This window comes from Pseudophryne corroboree, chromosome 11, assembly GCF_028390025.1.
Source record: "Pseudophryne corroboree isolate aPseCor3 chromosome 11, aPseCor3.hap2, whole genome shotgun sequence".
In the NCBI taxonomy this organism is placed as follows: Eukaryota; Metazoa; Chordata; class Amphibia; order Anura; family Myobatrachidae; genus Pseudophryne; species Pseudophryne corroboree.
The window spans coordinates 292231582-292250491 of NC_086454.1; the positions used below are offsets into that span (position 1 = coordinate 292231582).

Consider the following 18910-nt stretch of genomic DNA (forward strand, 5'->3'; position numbering starts at 1 on the left):
CCAGTCTGGAGGGAGGGGATTTCATGGTGTCGGTCGACATAAAGGATGCCTACTTACACGTCCCCATATATCCTCCGCATCAGGCTTACCTGAGGTTTGCTATTCAAGATTGTCATTACCAAGTTCAGACGTTGCCGTTTGGTCTGTCCATGGCTCCGAGTATTTTCACCAAGGTAATGGCGGAAATGATGGTTCTCCTCCGCAAACAAGCAGTCACAATTATCCCTTACTTGGATGATCTGATAAAAGCGAGATCCAAAGACAAGCTGGAGCAGGACATTGCGCTCTCCCTGACAGTTCTACAGCAACATGGTTGGCTCCTAAACTTGCCGAAGTCACAGTTGAATCTGACGAAACGGTTGTCGTTTTTGGGAATGATTCTGGACACGGAATTGCAGAGAGTTTTTCTTCCAGAAGACAAAGCTCTGGAAATTCAGAATTTGGTCAAACAAATTCTGAAACCAGCGAGAGTATCAATCCATCAATGCACTCGATTGCTGGGGAAGATGGTGGCGGCCTACGAGGCCATTCAGTTTGGCAGATTCCATGCCAGAGTGTTTCAGTGGGACCTATTGCACATGCACCGGAAAATAATCCTATCCTCCAAGACCAGACTCTCACTCATGTGGTGGCTGCACAGCTCTCACCTCTTAGAGGGACGCAGGTTCGGGATCCAGGACTGGATCCTAGTAACCACGGATGCGAGGTTCCGAGGCTGGGGAGCAGTCACACAGGGGGTAACCTTCCAGGGAAAATGGTCAGGCCAGGAAGTTTGTTTACACATAAACGTTCTGGAGTTAAGAGCCATTTACAACGGTCTTCTTCAAGCGGAACGTCTTCTTCGCAACCTACCCGTCCTAATACAGTCGGACAACATAACAGCAGTAGCACACATAAACCGCCAGGGCGGCAATGGCTGAGGCCACAAAAGTTCTCCGCTGGGTGGAAAGACATACAAGCGCTCTGTCAGCAATCTTCATTCCAGGAGTGGACAACTGGGAAGCAGACTTCCTCAGTAGACACAATCTCCATCCAGGAGTGTGGGGTCTTCATCAAGAAGTCTTCACAGAAGTGACAAGTGTTTGGGGAATTCCTCAAATAGACATGATGGCATCTCGCCTCAACAAGAAACTACAGAGTTATTGTTCCAGGTCGAGGGACCCTCAAGCAATAGCAGTGGACGCATTGGTGGCACCATGGGTGTTTCAGTCGGTGTACGTGGTCCCTCCGCTTCCACTCATTCCAAAGGTGCTAAAGATCATAAGAAGAACAAAGGTTCAGGCGATCCTCATTGTTCCGGACTGGCCAAGGAGGGCTTGGTATCCAGATCTTCAGGAATTACTCATAAGAGATCCCTGGCCTCTTCCTCTTCGAGAGGATCTGTTACGGCAAGGGCCGTGCGTATATCACGACTTACCGCAGCTACGTTTGACGGCTTGGTGGTTGAACGCCGCATCCTACCCCGAAAGGGTATTCCCAGAGAAGTCATTCCCACACTTCTTCAGGCTAGAAAAGGAGTAACGTCTAAACATTATCACCGTATTTGGAGAAAATATGTGTCTTGGTGTGAATACAAGAAGGCTCCTACGGAAGAATTTCAGCTAGGGCGTTTTCTCCATTTCCTGCAAGCAGGTGTGGATGCGGGCCTAAAGTTAGGCTCAATTAAAGTACAAATTTCGGTCTTGACGGTTTTCTTTCAAGAACAATTGGCCTCCCATCCAGAAGTTCAGACTTTCGTGAAGGGAGTTTTGCACATCCAACCTCCATTTGTGCCCCCAGTGGCACCATGGGATCTTAACGTGGTGTTGCATTTCCTTCAGTCACATTGATTTGAACCTTTACAGAAGGTGTAGAGTTGAAATTTCTCACTTGGAAAGTGGACATGCTATTGGCCTTAGCTTCCGCAAGGCGGGTGTCTGAGTTAGCGGCTTTGTCTCACAAGAGTCCTTATTTAATCTTCCATGAAGATAGAGCGGAGTTAAGGACTCGTCAACAATTTCTGCCGAATGTGGTTTCATCGTTCCATATGAACCAGCCTATTGTGGTACCTGTGGCTACTGACGCCTTCGCGGAGTCAAAATCTCTCGATGTTGTCAGGGCCTTAGAGATTTATGTCACCAGAACGGCTTCACTTAGGAAAACGGAAGCTCTGTTTGTCCTGTATGCTGCCCAAAAAATTGGGACGCCTGCTTCCAAGCAGACTATTGCGCGCTGGATCTGTAATACGATTCAGCATGCTCATTCTACGGCTGGATTGCTGTTACCGAAATCGGTGAAGGCCCACTCTACCAGAAAGGTGGGCGCATCCTGGGCGGCTGCCCGGGAGGTCTCGGCATTACAACTCTGCTGAGCAGCTACTTGGTCGGGTTCAAACACTTTTGCAAAGTTTTACAAGTTTGATACCCTGGCTGATGATTACCTCATGTTTGGTCAAATCGGTGCTGCAGAGTCATCCGCACTCTCGCGCCCGTTCTACAGCTTTGGTATAAACCCCATGGTTCTTGAAGTGTCCCCAGCATCCTCTAGGACGTATGAGAAAATAGGATTTTAATACCTACCGGTAAATCCTTTCTCTTAGTCCGTAGAGGATGCTGGGCGCCCGTCCCAGTGCGGACTCTGTCTGCAGTTATTTGTTATGTTTGCACACAGGTTGTGTTTTCTGTTATAGTCAGCCTGTTGCTGACATGGTTCATGCCGTTGACTGGAATTCTGTTAATTGCCACGTTGTACGGCGTGTTTGTGGTGTGAGCTGGTATGTATCTCACCTTAGTTTAACAATAAATCCTTTCCTCGAAATGTCCGTCTCCCTGGGCACAGTTCCTATAACGGGAGTCTGGAGGAGGGGCATAGAGGGAGGAGCCAGTTCATGCCCCTTAAAAGTCTTAAAGTGCCCATGTATCCTGCTGATCCCATCTATACCCCATGGTTCTTGAAGTGTCCCCAGCATCCTCTACAGACTAAGAGAAAAGGATTTACCGGTAGGTATTAAAATCCTATTTTCCATGGTGGTGTTAGACCGCTGCAATATATACTGGACTGCTAAAGCAATATTAGAATTGGAAGAGCTGGCTATAAACGGGTAAAGTACTTAGGACGGAGCTGACATAGAGCTGATGCAGGTACCTTTACGTGTTTTCGCTCTGCATGTGCTCCGTAACCAAGTATATGCAACTACGTTCCACACAGTTCAATCGTATTTTGGGGGTCATTCCGACCCGATCACTCTCTGCAGTTTGTTGCAGCGGTCGGGTCGGTACTGCGCATGCGCCGGTGCGCATGGCAGTCTTCGTTGCCTAGTGATCGCCTCTGAGACAGAGACAGTCGTTGGGCGGGAGGGGGCTGGACAGCGGCGTTAAGCCGCCGTTTAGGGGGGCGCAGTCCGGCCAATGCAGGCGTGGCCGGACCGTTGGGGGGGCAGGCCGCGGTGGCTGCGTGAAGTCTCAGTGGCCAGCGGCAGCGACAAACAACTCCCGGCCAGCCGCAGGACCTGCGCTGGCCGCGAGTTACTCCAGAAATACAAAAGCAATGCCGCTGTGCGATGCTTTTGTATTTGTGCGGGAGGGGGGGGGGGCGGAACACTCACATGCGGGGCGGACTAAATTTAGCACAGCTGCGATCAACTCAGAATGACCCCCTTGTCTTGCGCCAGAAGGGCATATTTTGGCGTTCTCATGTAGGCAATATCACTGAGGGTGTGTCGCTGGAACTGAGAGCTGTGCAGGTATTCTTGTTTCAGATGTGTCTCTTGCATCTAGGATCTGCTCAAGAGAGCGTTGGTTATGATGGTGGTTATCTGATCAAGCCCCTATGCATAGAGGCATAACAGCTGCAGAGATGCATACAGCTCTGCATAAGCAATATATGCCTTTAGTTCTGTGCTCTCAGTGCAGAACAACTATCAGCTTTGCTTCGGCCCTTTGTGTTTTATAGTACTGCATAACGTACTGCAAGCGGGACACTTCTGCTACTAAAATGAGATCTGCTTGATGGATTAGTAGCTCACACCCTGATTAACGCAGACTGACACTTCTAAAAATCATTAGATGTATTCTTACGGTGTGTACACACGGCGCGATGCGCCGTATGCCCGACATTGACTATTCGACAGGGCTGAAGTCCGGCCCCGCCAATATAGTCAGTGTTGAGCTGCCTGCACAGTCTATTTCTCATACGTCCTAGAGGATGCTGGGGTCCACTTCAGTACCATGGGGTATAGACGGTTCCGCAGGAGCCATGGGCACTTTAAGACTTTTCAAAGGGTGTGAACTGGCTCCTCCCTCTATGCCCCTCCTCCAGACCTCAGTTTAGAAAATGTGCCCAGGCAGACTGGATGCACTCCAGGAGAGCTCTACTGAGTTTCTCTGAAAAGACTTATGTTAGGTTTTTTATTTTCAGGGAGAACTGCTGGCAACAGTCTCCCTGCTTCGTGGGACTTAGGGGGCAGAAGTAGGAACCAGCTTCCTGAATAGTTTCATGGCTCTGCTTCTGGCTGACAGGACACCATTAGCTCCTGAAGGGTACTGAACGCTAGCTGCGGCTATGTGCTCACTCCCACAGCTCGCCGTCACCCCCCTTGCAGAGCCAGAAATCAGAAGACAGGTGAGTGTTAGAAGAAAGGATCTTCAATCAAAGTGAGGGCTAAAGGTACCGCGTGGCTGGCGGGAGCGCAGCGCGCCGCGCCATGTTGCCCACACATACACAGGCACTGCAGGGTGCCGTGCGTGGGGGGAGGGGGGCGCCCTGGGCAGCATGAAACCTATTGAAACTGGCATAAATAAGGGGCATAAGTTGCTGAGGCACAGTCCTACCCCCGCCAGTATAAAAAAAATTACCTCATAAATGCTGAGGAGAAATGCGCCATTGAGGGGGCGGGGCTTCCTCCTCAGTCAGCCAGCACACTGCTCAGCGCCATTTTCTCTCCTTCCAGGCTGCAGAGAAAAACGCTGGTCCTCCTCCACTGCTGAACAAGTATCAGGGTGCAAAACAGGGGGGGGGGGGGGGGGGCACAGTGAATTTAGTGCTATATAATTGTGTGATTAACATTAGAAAAGCGTGGCATGTCAGTGGGCATTTTGTGTTCACAGACATTGTGTTATTGGCGCTGGGTTGTGAACTGGCAAATCCTATCTGTGTCCTTCTGACAGATTTTACTGTGGGTCAGTCCCCTATAAGTCCCGGAGTGTCTGGGGTGTGACATGTCTGAGGCAGGGAGCGCTTCCCCTGAGGGAGCCATTTTAGGGACACAGAGTTGTAATGTGGTGGCGCTGACGGCACACCACGAGCCTGAATGGGTGAAAGAATTACGTGATAGTGTGAATCATATCAGTAAGAGATTGGATAAGTCTGAGTCTCATGCAAAAAGCTGTAGAAAATCAGTGGAAGATGTGATTTCTCTTACGTCCTAGAGGATGCTGGGGACTCCGTAAGGACCATGGGGATAGACGGGCTCCGCAGGAGACATGGGCACTTTAAGAAAGACTTTAGATCTGGTGTGCACTGGCTCCTCCCTCTATGCCCCTCCTCCAGACCTCAGTTTTGATACTGTGCCCAGTGGAGACTGGGTGCTTTTCAGAGAGCTCTCCTGAGCTTTCTGACAGAAAGTATATTTGTTAGGTTTTTTATTTTCAGGGAGCCTGCTGGCAACAGACTCCCTGCATCGAGGGACTGAGGGGAGAGAAGCAGTCCTACTTCTGTGAGTTTCAAGGCTCTGCTTCTTAACTGGACACCATTAGCCAGAGGGAGTCAGAACACAGGTCTCACCCTGGAGTTCGTCCCGGAGCCACGCCGCCGACCTCCTCACAGAGCCGGAAGATAGAAGCCGGGTGAGTATGAGAAGAAAAGAAGACTTCAGAGGCGGCAGAAGACTTCATGATCTTCACTGAGGTAACGCACAGCAGTGCAGCTGTGCGCCATTGCTCCCACACACCTCACACACGGCAGTCACTGTAAGGGTGCAGGGTGCAGGGGGGGGGCGCCCTGAGCAGCAATATAAACCTCATTTCTGGCAAAAGAGATATATATACAGCTAGGCACTGTATATATAAAGAGCCCCCGACAGTTTTTTATTATATTTAAGCGGGACAGAAGCCCGCCGCCGAGGGGTTGGGGCTTCTCCCTCAGCACTCACCAGCGCCATTTTCTCCACAGCACAGCTGAGAGGAAGCTCCCCGGACTCTCCCCTGCTTATCCACGGTGAAAGGGGGTTTCAGAGAAGAGGGGGGGGGGCACATAATTGGCAGCAAATAATAGTATTACAGCGCTACTGGGTAAACACATTGTGTGTTTTTCCTGGGGTATTAGCGCTGGGTGTGTGCTGGCATACTCTCTATCTCTCCAAAGGTCCTTGTGGGGGAACTGTCTTCAGATAAGAGGATTCTCTGAGTGTGTGGTGTGTCGGTACGTGTGTGTCGACATGTCTGAGGTAAAAGGCTCTTCTAAGGAGGAGATGGAGCAAATGTGTGTGTGGTGTCTCCGTCGACAACGCCGACACCTGACTGGATATGTGGAATTAAGTGCTGAGGTAAATTTATTGCACCAAAGATTAGAGAACAGACAGGGAATCTACCCATGTCTGTCCCTATGTCGCAGGGACCTTCAGAGTCTCAAAACGCCCCATTATCCAATATAATAGACACTGATACCGACACGGAGTCTGACTCTAGTGTCGACTACGATGATGCAAAGTTACAGCCAAAACTGTCAGAAAAGTATTCAATATATGATTATTGTAATAAAGATGTTTTGCATATCACTGATGACCCATCTGTCCCTGACACGAGGGTACACATGTTTAAGGGGAAGAAAGCTGAGATAACATTTCCCCCCTCTCATGAACCAAATGAATTGTGTGAAAAAGAGCGGGAATCTCCAGACAAGAAACTGCAGTTTCCCAAAAGAATTCTCATGGCGTATCCTTTCCCTGCTAGGGCCAGGATACGATGGGAATCCTCCCCTAGGGTGGACAAGGCGTTGACACGTTTACCCAAAAGGTAGCGCTGACATACCAAGATACAGCTACCCTCAGGGATCCTGCAGATAGCATGCAGAAAAGTACTTTGAAGTCCATTTATACCCATTCTGGTACACTACTCAGACCGGCGATTGTGTCGGCAGGGGTTTATAGCGCTGTAGCAGCGTGGACAGATACCTTATCAGCGGAGATTGAAACCCTAAATAAGGATACCATGTTATTGACCCTAGGATATATAAAAGATGCTGTCTTATATATAAGACATGCTCAAAGAGACATTGGTCTACTGGGTTCTAGAGTCAACGCTATGTCGATTTCTGCTAGACGTGTCCTGTGGAACATGCAATGGACAGGTGATGCCGACTAAAAGAGGCATATGGAGGTGTTACCTTACAAGGGTGAGGAATTGTGTGGAGAAGGGCTCTCGGACCTGGTCTCCACAGCTATAGCTGGTAAATCTGATCTATTGCCTTATATTCCCTCACAGCCTAAGAAAGCACGACATTATCAAATGCAGTCCTTTCGGCCGCAGAAAAACAAGAAAGTACGAGGAGCGTCCTTTCTTACCACAGGTAAGGGCTCAGGGCACAGCTAGTTCCCAGGAACAGAAGTCCTCCCCGGCCTCTAATAAATCCACTGCATGACGCTGGGGCTCCGCTAAGGGAGTCCGCCCCAGTGGGAGCACGTCTTCGACTCTTCAGCCACATCTGAGTTCACTCACAGGTGGATCCCTGGGCAATAGAAATTGTTTCTCAGGGTTACAAGCTGGAATTCGAAGAGGTGCCTCCTCGCCGGTTTTCCTTATCGGCCCTACCGGCTTCTCCCCCAGAAAGGGAGATAATATTAAATGCAATTCACACATTGTATCTCCAACAGGTGGTGCTCAAGGTTCCCCTCCTTCAACAAGGAAGGGGATATTACGCAACCTTGGCTGTAGTCCCGAAACCGGACGGTTCGGTCAGACCTATTTTAAAATTAAAATCTCTGAACCTATACTTGAAAAGGTTAAAATTCAAGGTGGAATCGCTCAGAGCGATCATCGCCAGCCTGGAAGGGGGGGATTTTATGGTGTATCTAGACATAAAGGCTGCATACCTTCATGTTCCCATTTATCCACCCCATCAGGTGTACCTGAGAATTACGGTACAGTATTGTCATTACCAATTTCAGGGTAATTGGCGTAAATGATGGTGCTCCTACGCAAGCAAGGAGTCACAATTATCTCCTAATAAGGGCGAAATCAAAAAAGCAGTTGTTGAACAGCGTGTCACTTTCGCTGAAGGTGTCACAGCAACTCGGCTGGATTCTCAATATCCCGAAGTCACAGTTGGTTCCTATGACTCGTCTGCCCTTCTTGGGTATGATTCTGAATACGGACCAGAAATGGGTTTATCTTCCGATAAAGAAGGCCCAGGAACTAATGACTCTGGTAAAAAACCTATTAAAGCCAAAACAGGTGTCAGTGCATCACTGCACTCGGGTCCTGGGAAAGATGGTGGCATCTTACGGGGCCATTCCCTTTCGGCAGGTTCCATGCGAGGACTTTCCAATGGGATCTACGGAACAAGTGGTCCGGATCACATCTACAGATGCATCAGTTAATCACCCTGTCCCCTAGGGCCAGGGTGTCTCTCCTATGGTGGCTGCAGAGTGCTCACCTTCTGCAGGGTCGCAGGTTCGCCATCCATGACTGGATTCTGGTAGCCACGGACGCGAGCCTCCGAGGTGGGGGAGCAGTCACACAGGGAAGAAACTTCCAAGGTCTTTGGGTCAAGTCAAAAAACTTGTATTCAAATCAACATCCTGGAGCTGAGGGCCATATACAACGCTCTTCGGCAAGCGGAAACATTGCTTCGCGACCTACCGGTTCTGATCCAGTCAGACAACATCACCGCAGTGGCTCATGTAAACCGCCAAGGCGGCACAAAGAGCAGAGTGGAAATGGCAGAAGCCACCAGGATTGAAAATCATGTAAGCGCATTTTCAGCAGTTCATTCCGGGAGTGGACAACTGAGAAGCAGACTTCCTCAGCAAACACGACCTGCATCCAAGAGAGGATTTCAAGTCAGTGGGAACTGCCACAGATAGACATGATGGCGTCCCGCCGCAACAAGAATCTACAGAGGTATTGCACCAGGTCAAGAGACCCTCAGGCAGTAGCTGTAGATGCCCTAGTGACACCGTGGGTGTTCCAGTCGGTCTATGTATTTCCTCCTCTTCCTCTCATAACCAATGTGTTGAGAATGGTAGGAGGGAGAGGAATGAGAACAATCCTCATTGTTCCAGATTGGCCACGAAGGACCTGGTATCCAGATCTGCAGGAAATGCTCACAGAAGATCCGTGGCCTCTTCCTCTAAGACAGGACCGGTTGCAACAGGGGCCATGTCAATTCCAAGACTTACCGCGGCTGCGTTGGACGGCATGGCGGTTGAACGCCGGATCCTAGTGGATAAGGGTATTCCGGATGAGGTCATTCCTACGCTAATAAAGGCTAGGAAGGACATGACATCTAAACATTATCACCATATATGGCGAAAATATGTTTCTTGGTGTGAGGCCAGGAATGCTCCTACGGAAGAATTCCATCTGGGCCGTTTCCTTCACTTCCTGCAAACTGGAGTGAATTTCGGCCTAAAATTAGGATCTATTAGGGTTCAGATTTCGGCCTTATCCATTTTCTTTCAAAAGGAATTGGCCTCTCTCCTTAAAGTACAAACTTTTGTGAAGGGAGGACTGCATATTCATCCTCCTTTTGTACCTCCGGTGACGCCTTGGGACCTTAACGTGGTGTTAAGTTTCATTAAGTCACACTGGTTTGAACCACTTAAAACTGTGGAGTTGAAAAATCTCACTTGGAAGGTGGTCATGTTATTAGCCTTGGCTTCGGCTAGGCGAGTGTCGGAATTAGCGGCTTTATCACATAAAAGCCCCTATCGGGTTTTCCATATGGATAGAGCGGAATTGCGGACCCGTCCTTAATTCCTGCCAAAAGTTTATTTATTATTTATTTATTATTTATTAACAGTTTCTTATATAGCGCAGCATATTCCGTTGCGCTTTACAATTAGAACAACAGTAATAGAACAAAACTGGGTAAAAACAGACAGACATGGAGGTAGGAAGGCCCTGCTCGCAAGCTTACAATCTATAGGGAAATAGGTATTGATACACAAGGATAGATGCTACCTATTGCATAATGGTCCACCAGATTGCTAGGTTCTTAATGGATTGTATGATGATACCCCACAAAGTTATCCAAGTGTCAGGAGGGTGTGAGACTAAAGAAAGACAAGATATGTGATGTTATGAATACTCTACAGAAAAGTGGTTTCATCCTTTCATATGAACTATTGTGGTGCCTGTGGCTATGCGGGACTTGGAGGATCCCAAGTCCCTTGATGTGGTCAGGGCTTTGAAAATTTACGTGGCCAGATCGGCTACAGTCAGAAAAACAGAAGCACTGTTTGTCAGGTATGCAACCAACAAGATTGGCGCCCCTGCTTCAAAGTAGACTATTGCTCGCTGGATCTGTAACACGATTCAGCAGGCGCATTCTACGGCACCTAAATCGGTCAAGGCCCATTCCACTAGGAAGGTGGGCTCTTCTTGGGCGGCTGCCAGAGGGGTCTCGGCGCTACAGCTGTGCCGAGCTACTACTTGGTCGGGTTCAAACTCCTTTGCAAAGTTCTATAAGTTTGATACCCTGGCTGAGGAGGACCTCCTGTTTGCTCAATCGGTGCTGCAGAGTCATCCGCACTCTCCCGCCCGTTTGGGAGCTTTGGTATAATCCCCATGGTCCTTACGGAGTCCCCAGCATGCTCTAGGACGTAAGAGAAAATAAGATTTTAAACCTACCGGTAAATCTTTTTCTCGTAGTCCGTAGAGGATGCTGGGCGCCTGTCCCAAGTGCGGACTACTTCTGCAAGACTTGTATATAGTTATTGCTTAAATAAGGGTTATGTTATAGTCTCATCGGTCTTGGACTGATGCTATGTCGTTTTCATACTGTTAACTGGATAGTATATCACAAGTTATACGGTGTGATTGGTGTGGCTGGTATGAATCTTGCCCTTGAATTAACAAAAATCCTTTCCTCGTACGTCCGTCTCCTCTGGGCACAGTTTCTCTAACTGAGGTCTGGAGGAGGGGCATAGAGGGAGGAGCCAGTGCACACCAGATCTAAAGTCTTTCTTAAAGTGCCCATGTCTCCTGCGGAGCCCGTCTATCCCCATGGTCCTTACGGAGTCCCCAGCATCCTCTACGGACTACGAGAAAAAGATTTACCGGTAGGTTTAAAATCTTATTTTTTCATAGTCCTGCTTTATCATCCATAGGCGACCCCTCTGGGTCACATAAGAGACCATTTGCACAAATAGTACATACTGATACCGACACGGACTCTGATTCCTGTGTCGACGATAGTGATTCCAGGGGGATAGATCCTAAATTGGCAAAAAGCATTCAATACATGATTGTTGCTATAAAGGAAGTATTGGAAGTTATGGAAGCCCCTCCTGTACCTCAGGAGAAGGCTTATTTTTATAAAGAAAGGAAAATTTATGTAACTTTCCCTTCTTCTCATGAGCTAAATACCTTATTTGAGGGAGTTTGGGTAAACCCTGAGAAGAAATTTCAGGTTCCCAAAAGGATTCAGGTTGCTTATCCTTTCCCGGCAGAGGACAGGAAAAGGTGGGAGTCACTCCCCCGTATTAGACAGTGCCCTGTCAAGGTTAACTAAAAAGGTGATTCTCCCTGCACCTGGGACGACTTCACTGAAGGAGCCGGCAGACCGCAAGTTGGAGACTACGTTAAAATCTATGTGGCCAATGGTACATTGCTCAGGCCCACCATTGCTTGCGCATGGGTGAGTAGGGCTATCGAAAAATGGTCAGATAACCTGTCATCGGAAATTGACATTATAGATAGAGACGAGCTACTCCTAACGTTAGGTCATATCAAAGACGCTGCTGCATACATGCTAGAAAGCATGAAAGATATTGGACTCTTGTGTTCAAAAGCCTCTACCATGGCAGTATCGGCTCGGAGGGCGTTGTGGATTCCCCAGTGGAATGCTGATGCAGATTCCAAAAGAAATATGGAGGCTTTCCTGTATAAAGGTGAGCCCTTGTTTGGAGATGGGCTGGATGCATTAGTCTCTGCGGCTTACGCAGGTAAGTCGACATTCTCTCCTTATGCTCCTGCACCAGCGAAAAAGACACATCACTCTCAGATGCAGTCCTTTCGGCCCAACAAATACAAAAAGGCCAAAGGTTCCCCCTTCTTTGCAGGTAGAGGAAGGGGAAAAGGAAAAAAGTCTGCAGCGTCTCCAGGATCGCTGGAGCAGAAATCAACCCCTGCTTCTACCAAATCTGCAGCATGACGCTGGGGCTCCCTTGCAGGAGTCCGCTCGGGTGGGAGCACGTCTGAAACTTTTCAGTCAGATCTGGCTTCAATCTAGCCTGGACCCATGGGTCTTACAGATAGTGTCCCATGGATACAAACTGGAGTTTCAAGACGTCCCCCCCATCCTGATTTTTCAAATCGACCTTGCCAGCTTCTCTTCCAGACAAAGAAGTAGTAACAGCTGCAATTCAAAAATTATGTCAGGATCAAGTTATTGTCCTGGTACCCTTGTCACAGCAAGGAGAAGGTTTTTATTCAAGCCTTTTCATAGTGCCGAAGCCGGATGGCTCGGTCAGACCAATTTTAAACCTGAAAGATCTGAATCTCTACCTCAGAAGGTTCAAGTTCAAGATGGAATCTCTGAGGGCAGTGATTTCCAGTCTGGAGGAAGGGGATTTCATGGTGTCAGTAGACATAAAAGATGCTTATTTGCATGTTCCCATTTATCCTCCTCACCAAGCTTAGCTGAGCTTCGCAGTACAGGATTGCCATTACCAGTTCCAGACGTTGCCGTTTGGGCTCTCCACAGCACCAAGGTGATGGCAGAGATGATGGTCCTCCTTCGACAACAAGGTGTCAATATAATTCCTTACATAGACGATCTCCTGATAAAACCAAAATCCAGGGAATGGTTGGTGCAGAACATTGCACTCTCCCTACCCAACAACACGGTTGGATCATGAATTTTCCAAAGTCACAATTGGAACCGACGACAAGATTGTCCTTTCTGGGAATGATACTGGACACAGAAGTACAGAGAGTATTACTCCCAGTAGAAAAGGCTCTGGAAATACAGAGAATGGTCAAACAGATTCTGAAACCAACAAGAGTGTCAATACATCAATGTATTCGGTTTTTGGGGAAGATGGTGGCGGCCTACGAGGCCATACAGTTTGGCCGATTCCATGCCAGAGTTTTCCAGTGGTACCTGTTGGACAAGTGGTCCGGATCCCACCTACACATGCACCGGAAGATAATCCTGTCCTCCAAAGCCAGGATTTCGCTCCTGTGGTGGCTACACAGTTCTCACCTACTAGAGGGACGCAGGTTCGGGATTCAGGACTGGGTCCTAGTAACCACGGATGCAAGTCTCCGAGGCTGGGGAGCAGTCACACAGGGAAAAAGCTTCTAAGGAAAATGGTCAAGTCAGGAAACCTGCCTTTACATAAACGTTCTGGAATTGAGAGCCATTTACAATGGCCTTCTACAAGCGGTACATCTTCTTCAAGATCAACCCGTGCAGATCCAGTCCGACAATGTAACAGCAGTCGCGTACATAAACCGTCAAGGCGAAACGAAAAGCAGAGCGGCAATGGCAGAGGTGACAAAATCCTCCTCTGGGCAGAAAGGCATGCAAGAGATCTGTCAGCAATTTTCATTCCGGGAGTGGACAACTGGGAAGCAGACTTCCTCAGCAGACACGATCTCCATCCAGGAGAATGGGGCCTCCACCAAGAAGTCTTCGCAGAAGTGACAAGTCTTTGGGGAGTTCCTCAAGTAGACATGATGGCATCTCGTCTCAACAAGAAGCTTCAGAGATATTGTTCCAGGTCGAGAGACCCTCAAGCAATAGCAGTGGATGCACTGGTGATCCAGTGGGTGTTTCGGTCGGTATGTCTTCCCTCCACCTCCACTGATTCCAAAAGTTCTCAAAGTCATAAGAAGAACAAGAGTTCGAGCGATCCTCATTGCCCCAGACTGGTCAAGGAGGGCTTGGTATCAAGATCTTCAGGAGTTGCTCATAGAAGATCCTCGGCCTCTTCCTCCTCGCGAGGACCTGCTGCAGCAGGGGCCGTGTGTGTATCAAGACTTACCGCGGCTACGTTTGACGGCATGGCTGTTGAGCGCCGGATCCTAGCCCGAAAGGGTATTCCCAAGGAAGTCATTCCCACTCTTATTCAGGTCAGGAAAGGAGTAACGTCTAAACATTACCACCGTATTTGGAGAAAATGTGTCTTGGTGTGAATCCAAGAAGGCTCATACGGAGGAGTTTCAGTTGGGACGTTTTCTCCATTTTGTGCAGGCTGGTGTGGATGCGGGCCTAAGATTGGGTTCAATCAAGGTCCAGATTTTGGCCTTTATCAGTTTTCTTCCAAAAACAATTGGCTTCCCTTCCAGAAGTTCAGACGTTCGTGAAAGGGGTGCTGCACATCCAGCCTCCATTTGTGCCTCCAGTGGCACCATGGGACCTTATTGTGGTGTTGCAGTTCCTTCAATCGGATTGGTTTGAACCTCTACAGGAGATAGAATTGAAGTTTCTCACTTGGAAAATGGTGATGCTTTTGGCCTTGGCATCCGCAAGGCGGGTGTCTGAGTTAGGGGCTTTGTCTAACAAGAGCCCTTACTTGATTTTCCATGAAAATAGGGCAGAGTTGAGAACTCGCCAACAATTTCTTCCAAAGGTGGTTTCGTCTTTTCATATGAACCAACCTATTGTGGTGCCAGTGGCTACTGACACTTTCACCGAGTCAAAGTCTCTGGACGGGGTCAGAGCTTTGAAAATTTATGTCGCTAGAACAGCTCGAATAAGGAAAACAGAGGCTCTGTTTGTCCTGTATGCTCCCAACAAGATTGGGTGTCCTGCTTCTAAGCAGACAATTGCGTGTTGGATCAAAGGGACGATTCAGCATGCTCATTCCACGGCAGGATTGCCGATACCGAAGTCGGTAAATGCCCACTCTACTAGAAAGGTGGGCCCATCCTGGGCGGCTGCCCGGGAAGTCTCGGCATTACAACTTTGCCGAGCAGCTACTTGGTCAGGGTCGAACACGTTTGCAAAATTCTACAAGTTTGACACCTTGGCCGTACTGGAGCTTTGGTATATCCCTATGGTACTGAAGTGGACCCCAGCATCCTCTAGGACGTATTTTTCCTGCAGTTGTTAGTTTATAGTTACACAAGTGTTGTTACGTTATTTTCAGCATGTTGCTGCAAATGGTTCATGCCTGTTGGCGTGTGTTATGTTGAATGCCATGTTGTGCGGCATGGTTGAGGTGTGAGCTGGTATGAGTCTCACCATTATTTTAAAAAGTAAATCCTTTCCTCGAAATGTCCGTCTCCCTGGGCATAGTTCCTATACTGAGGTCTGGAGGAGGGGCATAGAGGGAGGAGTCGGTTCACACCCTTTGAAAAGTGTTAAAGTGCCCATGGTAATGAAGTGGACCCAGCAACCTCTACGGACTAGGAGAAAAGGATTTACCGGTAAGTTTTAAAACCCTGTTTTTTCCTTGCGACGCCGATCCCGCGGGTCCGTGCACCGGCATCATAAGGACTATACACACTGCGCGATATGCACTGTGTTTTCTTACGATTTTGACTATATAATCACACTTTAAGGGGGATCTAAAAAATCTGAAGACTCGATGTGACTTAATATTACATCTAATTTCTCTGTGTGTAATATGTACACTGAGGTCCATCACTACTGGGTCTTACTCTACAGGGATAGGATTGGCAATAGGGCTCACTAGGAAGATTCTTGGTAGGCTGACATGTCTGTGTGGCCTGTTTTGTGTGTTGTCATGTGCCCCCCCCCCTTCCCCCCACATGACAGGTAGGCCACCGCACTCAGGGCCCGATTCAGACCTGATCAATGTTGTGCGAATTCACACAGCGGGCGATTATCAAATGTCTGCACATGTGTATGCAATGCGCTGGCGTGACGCAAAAGAGCGACAGAATTGTGCGAAAATTTCGATCGCTAGGCTTACACGGGGTGATTGACAGGAAGCAGATGTTTGGGGGTGGTAACTGGTCGTTTTCAGGGAGTGTCTGAAAAAATGCAGGCGTTCCCAAGCGTTTTCAGGGAGTGTGTGTGACGTCCGCTCCGGTCCCGATCACCCTGTTTCTATCGCACTGGAGGAGTAAGTCCTGGGCTACGCACAGGCGGCGGTGACTGGAAAAAACATTTGATGGTGAATGAGTTGTGAACGGATTTGCAGCATACTTACCTACCTGACCCTCTCCATGAGGGAGAAAATGCTCTGTTCCTGGACTTTCCTGGTAATGTATGATTGCCATCACCTGTGGTGAAACACCTTTCTTATCAATTAACTAGCTCACCACAGGTGATGGCAATCATACATTACCAGGAAAGTCCAGGAACAGAGCATTTTCTCCCTCATGGAGAGGGTCAGGCAGGCAAGTATGATTTGCAGCTGTCTGCTACATGGCAAAGATTTTGCACGGCGTACACATGCATTCACACACTTCCAGAGTTTTCACTCTACCTGGGCAGCAACTATCTGATTGCAGACTTCATAGCGATCAGGTCTGAAAAAGGCCCTCAGTACACTGCATTGTCCCCATTCATTCTGTTATCCCATCGCTGCAGTACAGTAACTCTGCCATCCAGTGATGCTGCCATGGCTACACGGTGTGTTATACCTCTTGTGCTGCCCATGTCAGGCCACTTCTACTACATTTTACAGGGCCACTTTTAGTTCCCAATCCGCCCCCAGTCTACAGCAAAGACACAAGGAAGGCTGCCATTGCGTATAATCAGACCCTATGAGGATGGATCCCCCCCCCCCCTCAACAGATGCTACCCCCTTATCAGACCACACCCCCATTAGAACTGCTTCCATTAATTTCCCTGGCTGGTTTTCCATACCAAACCGCCCCTGTGTATATAATAATACGTTCTAATAACATTTTGTAATATATATATATATATATATATATATATAATGTTATATTTGTCTAATTTGATTACTGTCCATGTTATGATTATAAAATGGCTGCTGGAGGGGACCATGTTAAATAGCACTGCTTCTGTTTGTTTCTACATATGATGGGCTAGTGTCATAATGCGAGGAGAGCAAAGAAGGAGAACTGCATAGAGTAAGGAGCAGTCACCCAGCAGCACAGGGTAAATCAAGAGACGAGTGATGTGTCATTGAGGACAGGACTGCGTGTGACAGGCAGTGATAGGGAATGGAGGCATTAGGAAGCCCCAGACTGAGAGTTATACAGTAAAAAGAGCAGGGTCCCCTAGCAGCACAGAGTATATCAGGAGATGAGTGATGTGTCATTGAGGACAGGGCTGCGTGTGACAGGATTAGTGACATGGGAGCAGATTTATGAAGCCTGATGAAGTGATAAAGTGGAAGGTGATAACGCATCAGCCAATCGGCTCCTAACTTCCATGTCACAAACTGGGCTTGAAAAATTACAGTTAGGAGCTGATTGGCTGGTCCTTTATCACCTTCCACTTTATCACTTCTCCAGGCTTAATAAATCTGCCCAACAATGTGGGGAGACGAATGGAGACATCAAGAAGCTACAGTCCCACAGTTATATAGTGCAAGGAGCAGGGTCTCCCAGTAGCACAGAGTACATCAGAAGATAATATGTTAGTATGGACATGGCTGCATGTGACAAGGGCATTGTTATGATGTATGGAGTGCAATGGAGGCAGCAGGAAGCCACAGACTGAGAATTGCATAGTGGGAAAATAATGATCCCCAGCAGCACAACATTTATCAGGAAATGAATGATGTGCAGGATGCGGAGAGCGGGCAACTGATGGAGGCAGATTAGTTCTATAGTGAAAGAAGCAGGGCACCCAGTAGCAGAGTAGTGATTTGAGGCTACTGTCACACTAGTGCAGGGAGCAGCAGACTGAGCATTGCATAGTGAAAGGAGCAGTGTCCTCAGCAGCACAGAGTATATTTAGGAGAAATATGACGGGGGGCTGAGGCTCCTGTAACACTGGTGCAGGAAGAAAAACATTTTTTTATGTGAAATGAAGTTCATATATCCAACTTGTTTTTGTTGCAGGGACTGGCGTCATGGCATCTGCAGGCTCAGGTCAAGTCAATGATGGTCAGAAATTACTCCTTAATCTTAAAGGTAAGATAATAAATGATACCCACTACTGGGCTCCCAGTAAGGAAAAAACAAATCCTACCTCGGTTGCCAGGAATGCATTCTAAATAATTGGAACATAGGTCAGATGGTAAATCATTTTGAATACTACATTTTAATACAAGGTTTATATTATGCTCCATGGTGTTTTGAGTGCTTTAATTTTATAACCTATTTGAACAAATATTTATATAAATGTTACTTTATAAGCAAGGAAAAGTTGGCTAAGAGTAAGTAAATGAATGCTTGTTCCAATGAACGTGTGTAGTCTCGTGTTCAGGGAAGAGGGGACAGCTACTGGTACACTAGTTGTACTTTGAAAAATTTTCAGCTGCACCTTTAACTGCAGAGAGAGGTCATTATAAGTCACCAGGACGTAAATAAGTCTCACCTCTTTTCAACACTGTAAAGGTGTTTACACATGGTCATATCCTCGCTATGCCTGATTTTGACGATGCTATTTCCCATGAACTGCCCCAGAGCCCAGATAGCACAGATTTTGACTATCTGTACTTTCGATTTTGTCTATGTACGATTTGGACTAAGTGCCAATTTGACTATACTTTATACTAGATAGTACACTAGATAGTCACTATAGACTGTGCAGGCAGGGCAATCTAGCCATGCGATACCGACCCCGCGGGAGTGCGCATCGGGATCAAATCGGT

The 18910-nt window shown here is 47.9% G+C and overlaps 1 protein-coding gene across 2 annotated transcripts in view; it reads left to right on the forward strand.

The window, feature by feature from the left end:
* WWP2 (WW domain containing E3 ubiquitin protein ligase 2) overlaps nt 1-18910 on the forward strand; it is a 181943-nt gene that overhangs the window by 8039 nt on the left and 154994 nt on the right. For both annotated transcript variants that reach the window (XM_063945465.1, XM_063945464.1), the window contains exon 2: nt 18156-18227. In XM_063945465.1, the coding sequence (XP_063801535.1) occupies nt 18167-18227 (61 nt within the window). In that variant the 5' untranslated portion in view covers nt 18156-18166. The remainder of the gene's footprint in view (nt 1-18155; nt 18228-18910) is intronic.